The following is a 16027-nucleotide window of genomic DNA, read 5'->3' as shown; positions in this document are numbered from 1 at the left end:
TTGTGTTTACTTGTGTTATCTTTGTCTAATATTTAAATTTGTTTGATAATCTGAAACATTTAAGTGTGACAAACATGCAAAGAAATCAGGAAGGGGGCAAACACTTTTTCACACAACTGTATATATGGTATAAAATGAGTCATTGTTACTTTGACTATCACAGCATTGTCAGAGGAAACAGGGTACTTGAGTTGCCAAACTGTTTAAGAGACACCTAAAACAAAAGTTAGAAATGAACAGCATAATTAAGTGGTGAAACCATTATGGCATTTCCCAGTTACAGAAACAAGAGTGATATCGATCCCAGTCAAGCCCTGATTGATCCCCAGATAGATGGGGTTAGCTTAGGCATTCATCAGCTGCCCAGTGGAGAGAGTTGTTATTGAGGGCAGGTGCTGTCTCTGTGGCTGTGAGTTAAAGCCATTAGACTCCTGAGGCCTTCTGATAATAGGCTGTCACTCACAGATAGACCCTCCCGCAGTATCCATCAGACACTCGCACAGAAATTGAAGCAGCCACCAAAGGTCTTGAGGATAACAAGCAGTCACTGGAGTCATCCGGATAACACAAGGGCATTTCCAATAATGTAATCGACACCTAGAACGCTTTGATAATGGGACGAAATAAAGTAGGGAGGACTTGTATTTGACAAAACATAATGTCCTTAGGTCTGTCCCCAACTCATTTTCAGTAGATCCCTAATGAATGCATCTTAACTCTCTTTCTGCAGGAGTCTGTACTGGTTAGATATTTAGATGAAGTCCCAGCATGGCTTGCTCGTTACGCCCAGCCTGCTAAAACCTCCTGCTATCCCAACTGGGCCTGCTTCCTGAAGACCTTCCTCAGGCAAGGTCAGATACCTATTGTCAGGCTCTGAAGGCTTTTTACCTGTGAATGCAACCTTTTGGAATATGCTAACAGTCATTTCCTATGTCCTCCCTAGTTCCCAGATGTTGCCTATGTGACCTGACAAGTTTAATACATGTCATGTTACTTTTGTTGACTATTAAACAGAGAGGTTCAGATGCTGTATTATTTGTTGCTGTCTGTACTGTAGCCATTCCTCTGCTCTCACTGTGTGCTCAGGCGGTGTGGTGGAGGCCTACCCCCCTTCAGAAAGTGTCACCTGTCTGACGGTGGATCTGCTGCTGGAGCCTGGGGGTGAGGTGACCATGCTGTCCTGTGGAGACCAGCTTCAGGGCTCCTGTCAACTGGAAGCTATAGGCTCCACTGTTCCTCAGACCTCTGTACACCCAGAGACCTTGCAATCCCTCTGCATGCGTGTGGGCCAGGCCTGTCTACAGCGCCTTATCGTGGGTTATGTCTCCGTGGACCTGGCTACCTTTCTGAACCGCAACACCATGGAGCAAAAGGTGAGCTCATGCTACTACAATACATATGGTCCGGGCTGTTGCAGCATGCGGCGTCCAAGCTCTCTATTTCACCATATTGGTGGAAGAAATACTTTTTAAAGCTGGGTCAGGGATCCAAAGGAGCAGATAGGTGTCTACTACTCCCCTGGGATTTGGAAAACAGGCAAGGCAAACAGTGGGCACAGGGACTGAATGTGTCACAAGGCCATCTAATAAACTGTCAGGTCTTATTGTGTCGATACACTGATTCCACCATTTAAGGCTTGCCCTTTCACCTCGCAGTGCCGAGAAATTCAGAGGCACCTATCTTTCAGACAATAGGTCATTCTAAAGTGATTTGGCAGCTTCACGGGGATGCCCTGTCAGTGTTTAACCCCTAGCTGCTTACCTGCAGTGGGCTGCTGAAATGTGTGTCGTTATTATAGCGAGGCACCATCGAAGCCTTATCTCATTTGTCAGGATTAAGTTTTGTTGAAACCTTCTTGATTTATGATATTGGAAATGGGCTGGTTTATGATGGTTTAACCTCTGCTCCTAACATGTGGTACATTGACTGCTTATTGATCCAGAGCTGTAAAATGAAATGCTTTGTTTATAATGTGGTCTATAAAATACTAAACCTGCAAGAGTGGAGAAAGCACTAGAGCTACTCTACAGTTTTTTAAAAAAAAAGGGTATAAAAAAAGGAGACTGAATGTGTTTTTTTCTTTCATTAAAAATACACCAGATGGTAATGCACATTCCTCTTATTCAGGACATTTCAATAAATCTCTGTTTTCTGTTTTTTCTCTTTGCTGTTGAAGCTTTATTTTGGTTTGTATGCGTAATGTATTCTCAGTATAAAAAATGGATTTGGAGACACTAGCTAAGGGCATGCTTGCCACTAGAGGGTAGTCTCTTATGGATTAGATGTTAACACACAGTGTGAGCAAAGCAGTGTTCAGACAATGCAATTTGTATCTCAAATACATACATTTATACATCTACATGAATACAAATATAAACAAATATTTTTTTATTTTAGTGCATTAGTATTATTGATTCCTTTAAGACTTGAAAATACAGATTTATTTCTCAGCAATCTTTACACGGACTGTGGATTTGATCACATTGTAATAATTTAAACGTAAAAATATATATCTCACTGTATATCTTACATTTTAGGATTTCATTTAATCCCTAATTTGTAATTTTAGTGACACTAAAATGAGAAAATATACCACTTCTCAAATGTATCATATGAACCGAACCTGCTCTTTTCTTTAACTCGATATAATGACAGCCTTCAAATTAATTTTCAGGTTCAATGTTGACCCAAAATTGAATGGGATTCACTGACAGCATAATTAAGAACTGGCTATAAACAGCATGTGCTTCAATAGAGGCAGGAACATTAAAAGACAGATTCTTAACCATCTCCCCGCACACAGAGCAGACAGGGGAGAGCCACATGGGCAAACCTGTCTGGATTTAAACATCAATTTAGATTCAAACCTGTTGCTAAAAGCTGCCTACTTTATTTGATGGGAAGAAGTGGGTCACATATGTTTGCCCTTGCAGTCTTTCCTCACATTGTGGAACGGTGGGGCCCCAGCTGCAGCATCAGGGTTTTTAATGAAAATGCAAGGCAATAGAAAACAGGTACAATCCAGGCTTACATTTCCCACGGCTTTGTTAAGCGTGACAATGAGACATTTGAGTAAGATTTTAGTGAGTGGAATGAATGGCGCGGCGGAGTGTGTCCGTCACTCAGGCCCAGGTATGAACCTGATGCAGACTAGTGTCTGTCCAGTGGTAGCTGAAGGTGGCTGAGTGCAGAATAGACTGCTGAACTTTCGCTAAACAGGAACAACACAGCCTGCAAGTGTTTAGACACTAAAATGTATTATTTATTATTTTGAGTATTTCTTCAAGTGATTCATTGGAAATATTTGTTTGTATTTGTACAGCCCCTTTAAAATTATTTATCAACTGAATTACCTGAAATGAGCTATTAATCAATTATTCTACAGCAACGATCATAATAATTTATTTAGAATTTTCAAATTGATCAGGTTACAGCTCCTCAGAAGTGAAGGTTTGCACATTTTCGTAGTCTTCTTCTTAAAACTGCATATTTTGGGGTTTTGGACTGTCGGTTGGACGAAACAAGACATTGGAAGAAAATGGAACCTTGGAAAATGTGAAAGCATTTTCCACTATTCTCTGACTTTTCATTGAAAACATGGTTAATAGAGAAACTAATTGTGAGGTTGATCAATGATGAAATAAGTTGCAGCCCTATGAACGATGACTCACAACATATTTGAATTTAATAAAACATGTAATGTGGCGTATAAGAGAATCACTGCACACGGTGAGATATGCGTGTGTTAGTGGAGATGAAATGCTCAGGTTTCACAGACTGCAGGGTTCAGACATGCAGCGATTTGCATTCAGTGGCAGCAGCGTTTACTTTGACAAATAGGAACAGCAAAGGGAGGCAGCCGACTGCCACTTAGTTATTAACAACTCCTTCACTGGTGATTTATTTGCCACTTTTGAAGAGAGGGCATAGCTATTAGGTTATTATTGGGAAAATTAGCCCTGTTTAAGCAGAAGGCTTCGACCATACCTGACCCCTTAATATACTTATAATGATGCCATTTACTATACATATCTGAACTTAGCTTCTCATCAGACCTGTGCCAAACAAACTAGCCCAAGGCAGACTGAGTGCAAAGACGCAGGGAAAGATCTACCTTGTGCACGTGTCACTCCACAGCTGAATTACCTAAATCTGTCGAGCACACACCATTAACCGTGTTTTCCTTTCCCCTGCCTCTCAACATGGATAACACTGTAGAGATTGAAAGGTACTGACCCCCCTCTCTTTATAAGGATTGCTGGGTGAAATACTTTGATGTTCTATTTTTGTGATCAAATTGGAATTTAGGTTTATAGTGTCTGTCTCTGCTGTGACACGGAGTTCACAATGTCTTGTTTGCAGGTGTGGGCTATTGATCTGGACCTCACATACAGTGACCAGCTGGCCATGACCCAGATGCTTCTGATGATGACTGGAGGAACGCTGAATTGCCGCACAGGCTGTTTAGAAGTGCCAATGCCAATCCAAGAAAAATGCTGTGAACATCAGATTGCAGCCAAAGTACCATTTTATATTTGCTTATAACGACATTTTTGATAATGTAACATTTTTCTAAAGGTCGATTTTAAATGCTATATATTTGAAGTTGTATGCTTTTGCAGTGTCCTCAACAAGAAAGAAAGCACCAGTTCTAAAGCAAGCTGAGACTGAAGAGGATATTATTGTACCACTACAGTAATCACAAAGATAGATCAGTGGTTTCCTCTTCATCTTTGTTAAATACAACTAAATAATGTAATTACGCACTGAGCTCAATTGGTGTTTAGGTGCGGAATTCATTATCATTTTGATAGATGGGCCTAAATAATCAACACATTAATAATTCATAACATTTTCATTATGCATGTGTATGCATGCTTGAACACCTCATCAACCTGGTGCCAGGCCTTAAACAATAGAGTCCTTTTATTAGCAGTATGCCTGAGTTTACGCTTGTTAATCTGCGACTTGTATTATTTTATCAAACATTCATTTAGTCGGTAGCCTGGTGCTTCAGTACAGCAGTTGAGCCACCGCAGTGGTTAATGGCTTTACCAGTGGCCATCATTAGGGGCCTGCATATTACAAACACAATTAAATCCCTGTTGGACACTTTTATTGTTGTGAGAGGGTCCTGTGTTTGACAACCGCAAGCACACACCCATCACAGCGAGTTATGGGCTATCTCCTGAGCTCACAGAGGCTTAGGCCTGCTCTTTTTGTCTCCCAAAGGTGCTTGAATAGCAGGAACATTTTTATCCTCTTGAGCCCTGCCACTTTTAAGTAATCAACCTCTCTAGTGTTACTTATGACACTCACATGCTCAGAACCCCTCTATTATGGTGATGTGCATTGTGCGTTGAGTAGTCCTTTTGTGCATTTGGTAGTGCTTTTGTCTTAAATTGAATGCAAAGATTTTGCAGTCCCAAAACTGTGGTTTCTTGATTGGCATCGTACAATTAAGCTCATCTTGTATTTGGCATGTCTTCTAAACATTAATTGTTCCTCCCCACAGTTAATTAAGAAAGGCCCAACAGTTTACCACATGTTCCCCACACTCATCATGTTTACTAATCACACACACTCCCCAACCTCAACAGTGACCCTAAGGACATGTGTATGGGGTTCAGCCATCTCTACTTCACCCATTTTACACACACCACCTATTATACTTTAGCTCCAAATGTAAATACATGAAGTGCTTTTGTCTTGTTATAGATACAGGAAGACTAATGGCAACAATCATACTTAATTTTTGTCTCTTTCTTGTTTTCTTTCTTGTTTTTGTTTTTTTCACAGCCTCCTGTGGTTAATCGTTATGCAGTTATTGGGAGCCGCTTGTTTCACTCTAACCTCTCCATGCTCTACCATAATGTGTTATTTATGGTGTGCAGGGCTCATGGCACAGGATTTAACATAAAGGTAAAAATCTTTATATCATCTACATCTTGTCCATTTTTCTGCTTAGTATATGATTAATTTAAAGGGTAACTCCGCCAATTTTACACCTCAAAGTGTGTTTTAAAGGTCTTGGGGAGTTCTGCTGCAAATGGGAAAAGAGGGAGCTGCACAAAGTGCCTCAAGTGATGTCACTTGAGTCAGTGTCGAGTGGGTGTAAAGACTACAAGTTTGAAAATGCAAAAACAGTTATGGGTGTGTGCTGTCAGAAAGAAAACCTCTTTATCCGACTGCTCATCTCTGCTTGAGGCTAGCAGGTCAAGGCTAAATGTGATGCTGATAGCACAACACATAGAACTGACGGCCAAGTTGCATTATGGGTAAAGCGGGATCCAGGTTTTAACAAGGAAGAAGGATGTATGGAATATAAAAGAGGATTTCTCGAGTTCTGCCCTATAGATATTATATTGATTTTAATCTTGACTATGTGACGACGGAGCTTTTCTTTTGACTGTGTGTTTGTGGTTCTTCATTTTCAGAGTAAGCAAGGAACAGTTTTTGCTGTTTACGACAGCAGTGAGCGTCGCACCCTTGGAATGATGTGAGTATTCCTTATTGCATCAAAGCCATATACATACAGTATTAATCGCCAGGAGAAGGAATTCTGAGCACATTTAAGTTTGTTATTCTTCTCTGTTCAAATAGACGAGCACATGAAAACAACAGTAGAGGATGAGGTGGATGAGAGACTTCTCCAGAGTGAGAGTAAAAACAATTATTTTAGAGGATTAAGATGCCACCTCTGGCTTTGTAACTGATGCAAACTCTACAAGTTGTTACGCAGAGGGTTATTTAACTTATTTATCACTCAAATCCTTTAGCTGTAACAGTTAAATCAAGCTGTGCTCATCCCCCTAAAGAGTGAAGATGTTGTCTGCTGAGAGTTTCATTTAACCACCACCGTCAGATGAACACGGTGATTGTTTCTTAGCTGGCAACATGGGGAACGTTAGTAAACTCGTTTGTTTGGGGTGTCGTTAACAGAACAGTCTCTGAGGATCTCCAGGGAGCTCTGGTGACCTTTGCTCGGAATCTGTCAGTCATTCATCAGGAAATATCGCCCCCTAAAATGCAAGGAGAAACCAATTTTAAGGTACCGTGTTAATGACTTAACGATCCCTCCTCATCTATATCATGAAACTTGCATCTTCACTTCAGCTCCGGTCAGCTTGAATGATTTTGCTGAAGTGAATGTTGTGTATTTTCAAATGAAAGATTGTTGTCGTGTGGGATAATAATGATGAGTAGTAATTTAACTTATTTTATCTTTTGTTTCTTTTTGGAGGTGCTGATCAAGAACATAGAAGATGTTGTGCAGATGACTGCTCAGAACAAGATGCGAGCTGCGGAGGATAAACCGGTTGTGTAAGACAGCTGCTTCAGTGATAAACTTGCCTTACTCTTGCGGAGTTAAGCCATCACGTCTTTGCCACCTTTAATGTGAAATTAAAGTGTGAATATGAAAAACCTGGAGATGAATTAACATTGATCAAACAAAGAGAGCTGAATAAATTCCTGAAAAAACATCAGAATCTGTCCTGAACCTTTCTAATAAATGTTTTTGTAATGCGTTTTAACTGCTTGAATATGGTTAAATATTGGAAAATGCTTATAGAGACATACAGTAAACTATGCACAAGGTCGTAGAGTAGGCTTCATGTATGAATGTATCAAATATTCATTCATTCAAATTATAGAAAACCATTTTATTTTGTCTTGATTAATCATGCTTAAACTAGTGTGCCATCAAATGAATATGTAGTGTTTATGGAGTGCATATTATTTTGTTTATAGATGACATAGATCAGTATGTTGAGTATATTATTTAGTGTTATTGTTTTGTGAGATGTTCTTTAATTCATTTGTCTGTGAACTGGTGACCACACACTACTTTGGTCGGTTTATGAGAAAGTTATTTGTACTCGCTGTAACTTGATTTACAAAAGACTACTTCTGTTAGTTGGCAATATGTAATATGTAATATCTGAAATAAATAAAGTCCAATATTTCTTTGTCAGAAATATTTTGTAGTTGATATTTTAAAAAAGGATACACTAACTTACAAGTGTTCATAATTATTGACTTTCTGACTCATGCTTCCCATTTAACTAGTAAATTAGCTAAAAGAGTGCAAATAGGTATTTTATAAATAAATATACACATTGACAGCAAGGATGTATGTGTTTTTTATTTCCTCCAAGCCCTGATGATGAGACATAGTTCAGTGATATGTTATTTTTTCATATCCATATATATATATATATATATATGTTGTTTTCAGGAGTAAATTTGTGAATTGTAAAAGTCTGGTATTTTAAATCCGTAATTTGTTTTGAGATGAGTTGATTTTATTAATGTTTGCATTCACACACAAGAAGTGTTTAAACATTACTGATCACCCACACAACCAGATTTCTCTTTTATACAACGTGTCTACATTATGTATCATTTAATGTGAATGTGTGTGTGTGTGTGTGTGTGTGTGTGTGTGTGTGTGTGTGTGTGTGTGTGTATGTATGCGTATGCGAGCTTGACTTAACATGTTTGCTTTTGCGTGGCCCATATTCAGTATTAATTCTGGCTGACATGGAGACAGTTTTGTTTAGTTGTGGTGGTTTGCCGACTGCTGTCCGTGGTGCTGATCTACAGCAGACCACTGAAGCTTGGAAATATTTCAGCAGGTTCTCCAGTGTCTCTGAGTGGATGTAGTTTGCACTTAAATGAGGATGTGCTGGTGGTGTTCATGTGATCGGGAGACCAACAAAAACATTAAAAAAAACATTACAAGTGGGGTCAGTGGTGGTAAAAGTTGCAATGTGTTTATTTGGTTACGGTAGTTGATAACTAAACATATAGTAATCTTAATAAATATGGTAAATATAAAAAGAAGACAGCATGTGAATAATAGGAGCGTGGAAAAAAAGACAAGTCATTCATTACATTCACACATTGAAATGAGTTGAGAATCATTTCTAAAATGATAAACTATAGGCTAAATTGGATTTTTACATTTTTAGCTGTATAGGGTGTCTTGGTATGAGTAAAGTGCGGGCTGAGAGGTCACACAGGACTCATGACTAATATCCGGTGAACAGGTGAGTACATGTATATGAATGAAATGCAGGTTATAGTCGCTGACTCCGTTGAAGAGGAACAACTGCGCAGCGCTGTGTTTCCCGCCCGGATGACTTTAGTAGGAGCACCAGGTCAGAGCAAACAGCAAACACTACAGCACGTTAAACTGAGAGGCTCTCTTCATACGTCTCTCAGCTTGGTAAAACAAATCGTGTGTGTTCACCATGTTTATCCGGGCGTGTAGCTCTGTGTAGCGGACTAGCATTAGCAGAATAGCCATCGTTTAGCGTACAAACAGGGACTGTCTTGTGCTAACTTTAGCTCACGTTAGTTGCTCGTGTAAATTGCCCTGTGCCTTTTCCCCACTGCTGCTACGGACGTGCATATACAGCATGTGTTGCTGTTGTACATCAGCTGATTTACAATGTCTGTAGGCATCCTCTATGGCTGGTCAGAGCTCTGTCTGTGAGTAGTTTGCATGCAGTCCAGGTGATTGGAAAAAAAAAAAAAAGGTGAATAATTCCACTTCTCACGCAAGTCATGAAGGGTTTTCTGAGGAAGGTACACAGCGTCTTTGTGAAGATCGCCCTGTTTCCGAGCACATTTGGCAGGACAGGCCCGCGGGCAGCTGCCTCAGAGGTGCTGACCTGCCACCTGCTGCAGCGTAAACTCCCGCCGTGGACGTCCTACTGTGTCCGCTACAGCTCCGTTCACAATGACCAGTTCGGACTGTCCAACTTTAATTGGCGAGTCCAGGGATCCAACTACCAAATACTGAGAACAGGCTGCTTCCCCTTTATAAAGTATCACTGCACCAAAGCGCCCCCAGAGAAGCTGGACTTTGAGGACACGTTTTTCACCATGTTGAAAGTTCTTAATCTGGGTCAGTAATTATATTTAATGCACTTCCTTGTTCCTATAAAATCAAGAATATATCTTTAAACACTACCAGATAATCACTGTGTCCTCTTACTGCAGGCATCCCCTGTTTGGCCTATGGCATTGGTTGCTGGATGGTGGTGGGAGCTACAGAGACGGTGCAGACAAGTGTTGGACCTGTTACAGTCTATTTTGCCTACAAAGAAGAAGAAGGCTCACAGTACTAAACCATGAATAAAACAGTTTTTTGTGTATTTTCAAAAAGACTCTTGACTGCCAAGCTGCTGTACTTAAAACAGTTCTGGTGGACAGATTGTGTTATGTCCCTAGTGCTCTTATTGTGTGGTTGCACAGGTTCATTTGTGTTTGATTATTTAAGATTTAAGAGTTGCAGTGGTAATGCATGTTATTACACTGACACACAATACTTACAGTTTGTGCGGAAATCTGACTTGTAAAAGTATATTTTTTGCAACAAATATTAAAGGGTGTAAAATGACTGACGTACTGGCTGTGATGGTTTTCCTGCTACATGGACTTAACACCTGTGCATAAGAGTCAGCCAGCTTCTCAAATAAGATCATTTTCTTCATATAGCTAAAGTCTTGAATATTAAAGTGATACCAACCGTCATCATTTATTTGATTTGATGTGATCATATCTTTTTGCTTCACTTTGTGTAACAGGATTTTAAATAACCCTGGTTCATTTATTTAAAGGTGAATTAGTGATCACTATGCATGCAACAGATAGTCAATAGTGTTAGAGAAAAACCAGTGACAAGACAGGTCTGATAAAATAGGTTTTAATTACCAAAGTGTGGCCTTTGTTTCGAGACATCTGCATCCCTTCCTTCGGGCCTTCACTGGCCTTTGATTTCTAGTAATGTGCTTTGCTGACAGGGCACACTTACTTCTGCTGCAGAGTCCTGCTCCCTCTGAGAGGCAGGTTGACAAACTGCCATATTGATTTCCTCACTCCACAGCATCTCCTACGAATAGCATTTATCAGGGACCTCAATTTTCTCTCCTTGGCCTCTTCATTTTTTAGCAACAATGAAACCGGACACATAATTTCTTGTTGTACATGTAAATGAATGCACCTTTTGACCTGCTGCCCATGATGCACCGCCTCTTCGCGAGTGTCCTGTTGTGTAAATCGTGCTCGTCTTATGCAAGAGCATTTACAAGGTAATTGAATCAAAAAAATAATAATTTAAATATCAAAATGTGTTGAATGTTCCTTCCTCGTGGTCTTATGGTGGGAGACTCCATTCATTTGTTAGGCCAACACATATACTAGCACCACCATCACCTCCTTTTCCAAAAAAAAGAAAGAAAACTGCTTAGCTTTGCTGAATTACGCACACTAATAACTGAATGAGATATTAAACAGATATTTAATGTCCCTGGATGAACAGTAATTTGCATATTTTTATTCTAAGCAATGTAAACTGTTGTGTAAAAGAATTTCAACCCTCATGCGGAATTCATGCGCAAAATCCTCTTAAAACAGCGTGATGACACCACACTGTCTGTTAATCATACTAATTGCCTCGAACACGGAACATTTAGACACACTTATGGAAATCTGATCCATAGTATCAGGCTGCACTTAAATCCCCCCCCCCCTTTCATTTACAACCTTTCATCAGGACTGAAGATGTGCATGGGGAATGCTCAGGCAACCATGTCTTAATTACTCATTGACCCTTTGACCCACGAGCTGCATTGATACCACCGTACAGCCAGACACAATTGCGTGGGGTTGCATCTGACTGCAGCTTTGTGCGCTGCTTTTACAGGATGATGCGAGTCAGTGAAATCTAAACTGTGGAGCATGTGAGTACATTGTATTTGTTTTCAGGGCTTCACCTTTTGAGTCACTCTAAACTGCAGGGGAGGGCACCCCTTCAGCTCCGGCAGAGGCTTTGCATTACGCATCGAACCTCAGTCGACACAAGTGCAGGTTTAAGGTATCTGGACTGCAAATGAGCTGCTGTAAATTAACAAAATATATCCGCATTTGGTGCGAGATTGATGCCTTTTAATAGCCGTGGTAGTCTAGTCCTGTATTGAAGGGTCTAAATTACCCAACACACATCTAAATTGGTAATGAACAAAGAATTAATGCCTGTTTGGCAAGTTTAATTGCATGCGAAAGCTGGTAATAAGTTTTGTCAAGGTGAAATCTTTAAATACTTGTACTGTTTAGAATTTAGGTAAGTAAAGCAAAACAAGTGCTGAAATTGAGTGTAGTGTTGCTGTAAATTGTTAATGTTCAACAGTGAAATTGCTAATCAACTTGCAGAGAGTTGTAATTATCTTCTAATTAGCTAATAAATTCTCAGTTTCTTCAAAGCAAAAAAATAAATATAAACGGCACAAACCATGTTCATCTTCTCGAAATGGTTGATGCGGCCGATTCTTAAATCAATTATTTAGCAGGAAAGTCACAGCAGCTCTTTCTCTGTCATATAGATGTATGGCTTGGCAGAAACAATTATTGTGTGAACAAACCCCTGCAGCTAATATTGTTGAGGTTATCATTATTAAGCCTCTGGATCGGCCACCAGCATCGTCTCTGCGCGTGCTCTACCAGAGCCATCACTCAGATCACTTTAAGGACCACACGTGGAATTACATCTTAATGCAGAGGTGTCAGCCAACATTGTCACAATATTCACATAGTGAAATGGCACTTTTTGAATTACAATGTGACAACGGGATCATGGAGCTCATTACTTTTCTCCTAGAAACCTCTCCAGTTGCATATATGCACACTTTGATCAGCTTTGAAAGAGTAGTACTTAATCAGAGTGAGAGACCTCTACATTTTGATTTGTTCTTGTTAAAAGATTTTTTTAATTGGTTTATAATTGTTGTCATTGACACTTGAACCACTATTTTTTCTTTCTCTTTTGGATCAGTGATAGTGGAAGCTGTAACAAATCTATTATGGTGTATTTATGACGAGGGGCACCATGATTATTTTCTCGATGTCCCCCTCTCTTCTTTATCTTCATGATATTTTGTAGGTGTGTGTGTGTGCGCGCGTTGGGGGAAGGGTAAGTGTTGAAACGCTGTGCCTGCTGTGCCAATCAGCGTTGCCAAAGCTACTGTCAGTGGGTGGCTGAAATGTCTGTCAGTCATCTATTCTGGCTTTTCTGGCTCAAGATCACTCCCAGCTGACATTACAGCCAAGTTGCAGTAAATACAAATTCTGGACAATTTTGTCAAGGTTGCTCATATTCTACTTCACATTTAAAGCATGATAAACATGCTAATTTTGCATTCTCAGAGTGGATCCAAATTGATATAGTTTAATAAATCATTGTCATTGCTTAGTTGATGCCCTTGAGCTTGTGCACTTAACTTCATGCCCAAATCCATTTTTTCTTCCAGTTCAAGTTGATTATTGTTGTGTTTTTCTTTCTTGTTGATGATGTGGCTTCATGTTCACTTCATTCATACTCAATGCTTACTCTGTTGACATTAAGAGAGGAATGGATTTTAATAGTTTTTCAAAGACTTATCGGGAGAGTTAAATGAACTATCCATTTTTATTATATATTATGCAGTATTTAAAGTTTCAGCTCATTAAAAAACAGACGCCCTCCACATCCCCCAGGCTGTCTTTTACCCCCCACCAGCATGCAGTCAGGCTCCTCTAGCCACGGGCTCTGCTTGATCTGTTTTTCCTCAGTCAAAATTGAAATACTCAGAAATATTTATTTATTTGCTTATGCCTTTTTATTTCACTAAAGAACAGCCGAATGTCTTTGTAGCTTAAACAAGCGGCATCAGTGGATCAGAAAAAGGGGCATTGTGCATGGTTTTGTTTGATTGATATGATTTGTTACACTGAATGTATGTTTTATCATTTGGTTCACGATAAAATATCTTATATGAAAAATACTGCATGTGCCTAAATGTTGCACCCGAGCAGGCCCCTTGTGTTATTTGATTGCCCCTGCTTCTTACTTGCACAATAAGGAGCAACCTACACAGCAACTCGATGCCAGACTGGGGATTTACATTAAATACACTGATACTGATGCTGCATACAAACATAGAAATGGAATAAATCAATTTTGTTCTGGGAAATGCTTCACATACTTTTTGATGCAGCGTGATCTCCAATCTTTCTGCAAATGAGCTGCAGCCCCTTGTAATGGTTTCTGCTCCTCGTGGGAGGCCGGTGTCTCAGAAAAGCTGCTGATTGAGGGAGAAATGTAATACAGGTGTAAAGCAGACTTGATGGGGGTCTTACACGAGGGTTATGCATTTTAACAGCGATATACATACTGTTACATATTTATCGAAGAATATGGGATTTGCTGGGTTGACTCTTTCTGGCCTGCAGAGATTTGTAAGTTTCTGCTGGAGTGTTGTTAATTCTGGCGGAGAGGATGGCTATTATGTTGAATTAATAGGAATTAAGGGTTTAAATTGGTTAAGTAAGCACTTCATTAATCGTGAGTGGATTGCTGCGTGTGAGAGGTTTATAGGTGCTGTAGTGCTTAGATGAGAAAAAGGAGGGAGTTCAGAATTAAAAAGCTGGTTGGTGCTCGCAAGATGGAGACAAGAACTCCCCAAGAAAAAACATAATGTAGAGCTGAAACGATTGGTTGATTAAGTGGTTAGTCAATTGACAGAAAAATAACTTGCAACTATTTTGATAAAGGATGAATCATTTCAGTCATTTAGTGAAAAAGAAATGGTGAAAAAAAATACTACAATTTCTCAGTTTCTAGCTTCTCAAATGGGAAATTGCTGCTTCACATTTGAAGATGTCACCTCAGGCTCTGGGAAGTTGTAATTTAATTTTTTGAAAGTTTCAAAACTATGAATTAGGTATTCGAGCAAATATCCGCCAGGTTCATCGATAATGAAATAAGCGTTAGTTGCAGCCATATTATAATGTACTCTACATGTTATGGCAAATGCTCATTAATGTATCTGTTTTCTAATGTAACTTTGGTACGCAATGTGAAAATATACCTCCAGCAAGAGGTTATTTAAAAGTCCTTGCTGACTGCATATCTAGAGTACAACCTGCTGTTGTTGCATTGTACGTATAAGTTACACTTCTGTACCTCAGGGTCTTCAGTTTTAGTGCAAGACACAGACTGAAAATTTGCTTTAAGGCTCCCTTCGAATGCTGAAACCTCTAAGCATAGGCGATCGTTCAATAATGTAATCTTTTGCCCTCGGTCTGGACACGGCAAGAGCTGCTGTAAGTGAAGTTATGGCATTGGTCAGTTGGAAGCCTCTGCCTCACTTGATGTGGCTCTCCCAGCAGAGGTGGACTAATTGAGGTGTGTTTTTATCTGGGCTTGCTAATGATGATGAGGGTGCTGGAGAAGTAGACTGTCCCCTTAGGCTGAGGAATAGCATGACTTAGCCGACCTTCTGTACTTATTGTCCAACAAATGGGGAATTCACTTAATGCAGTGCTTCAGAAAAGTGGATAATTGTGGCCACAATCAATAAAGTAACAGAGCGGAAAATGAACGGTGTGCGCAGTGTAGCTGTGTTGTAGATATCTGACGAAAATCGAAAGGAGCGAGGTTCTTGTATTTTTGTGTTTGTTTCAGCCAAGTCATCAAATGAGAAGTCGATGCCAGTTTATTCACACAATATACATATGCAAGCAGGTCAAAGCTATACATGTTTACTCTGTGTGTGTGTGTGTGTGTGTGTGTGTGTGTGTGTGTGTGTGTGTGTAGCTGTGACTCCAACCACGTGTGTGTTTGTGTATATATGATCGAGGGGGTAGGTTTGGTTGGATGAGCCACATTGTTCCTGTGCGGCCTAGTGACATCGCTGGAGGGCAGAGAGGGATGGAACCTGAGAGGGGTGACAGTGATAAATAGCCCTTTTAATAACAGCTGCCCCACTTGGCCAGCTAGTCCCAGTCAGTGTCCTCTGTGTATTTATGCCTATGTTTATTTATGCATCCATAGCATGCAGGAAATAAACCACCGCAGGGGTACAATCATTCTTTTTTTTGTGGTGGGGGGGATTGACTCGGTTTAACTTTGGGATGGGGGTAAGCGAGCTCGTCTTAAACCGAGCAGATATTCATTCAACCCTCAGGTTGATCTGTTGGT

At 39.9% G+C, this 16027-nt stretch overlaps 2 protein-coding genes across 2 annotated transcripts in view; both read left to right on the top strand.

Moving 5' to 3' along the window:
* Positions 1-7855, top strand: part of iqch (IQ motif containing H) — a 21460-nt gene extending 13605 nt beyond the window's left edge. Inside the window, exons 15-21 of the mRNA XM_031863008.1 lie at positions 731-851; positions 1087-1373; positions 4363-4521; positions 5800-5922; positions 6438-6499; positions 6943-7051; positions 7244-7855. Coding sequence (XP_031718868.1) covers positions 731-851; positions 1087-1373; positions 4363-4521; positions 5800-5922; positions 6438-6499; positions 6943-7051; positions 7244-7327 — 945 coding nt within the window. The 3' untranslated portion in view covers positions 7328-7855. The remainder of the gene's footprint in view (positions 1-730; positions 852-1086; positions 1374-4362; positions 4522-5799; positions 5923-6437; positions 6500-6942; positions 7052-7243) is intronic.
* Positions 7856-9149: 1294 nt separating this feature from the next.
* On the top strand, positions 9150-11725 carry cunh15orf61 (chromosome unknown C15orf61 homolog). Its single transcript, XM_031867933.1, has 2 exons — positions 9150-9916; positions 10012-11725. Exons 1-2 carry the CDS (start codon positions 9574-9576, stop codon positions 10137-10139), a joined length of 471 nt encoding a protein of 156 aa, XP_031723793.1. The 5' UTR covers positions 9150-9573; the 3' UTR covers positions 10140-11725.
* Positions 11726-16027: the final 4302 nt, after the last annotated feature.

The sequence above is a fragment of the Anarrhichthys ocellatus genome, unplaced genomic scaffold (assembly GCF_004355925.1).
Source record: "Anarrhichthys ocellatus isolate YVR2014 unplaced genomic scaffold, GSC_Weel_1.0 scaffold2, whole genome shotgun sequence".
NCBI lineage: Eukaryota > Metazoa > Chordata > Actinopteri > Perciformes > Anarhichadidae > Anarrhichthys > Anarrhichthys ocellatus.
Note: the sequence above shows the minus strand (reverse complement) of the source record. Positions and strands in the feature narration are given on the sequence as shown.

Excerpts from the sequence above, each read along its gene's own strand:
- cunh15orf61 (XM_031867933.1), top strand. The coding sequence starts at position 9,574 with ATGAAGGGTTTTCTGAGGAAGGTACACAGCGTCTTTGTGAAGATCGCC. Across the intron at positions 9,917-10,011 it reads GTTGAAAGTTCTTAATCTGG|GCATCCCCTGTTTGGCCTAT; the intron begins GTCAGTAATTAT and ends CTCTTACTGCAG.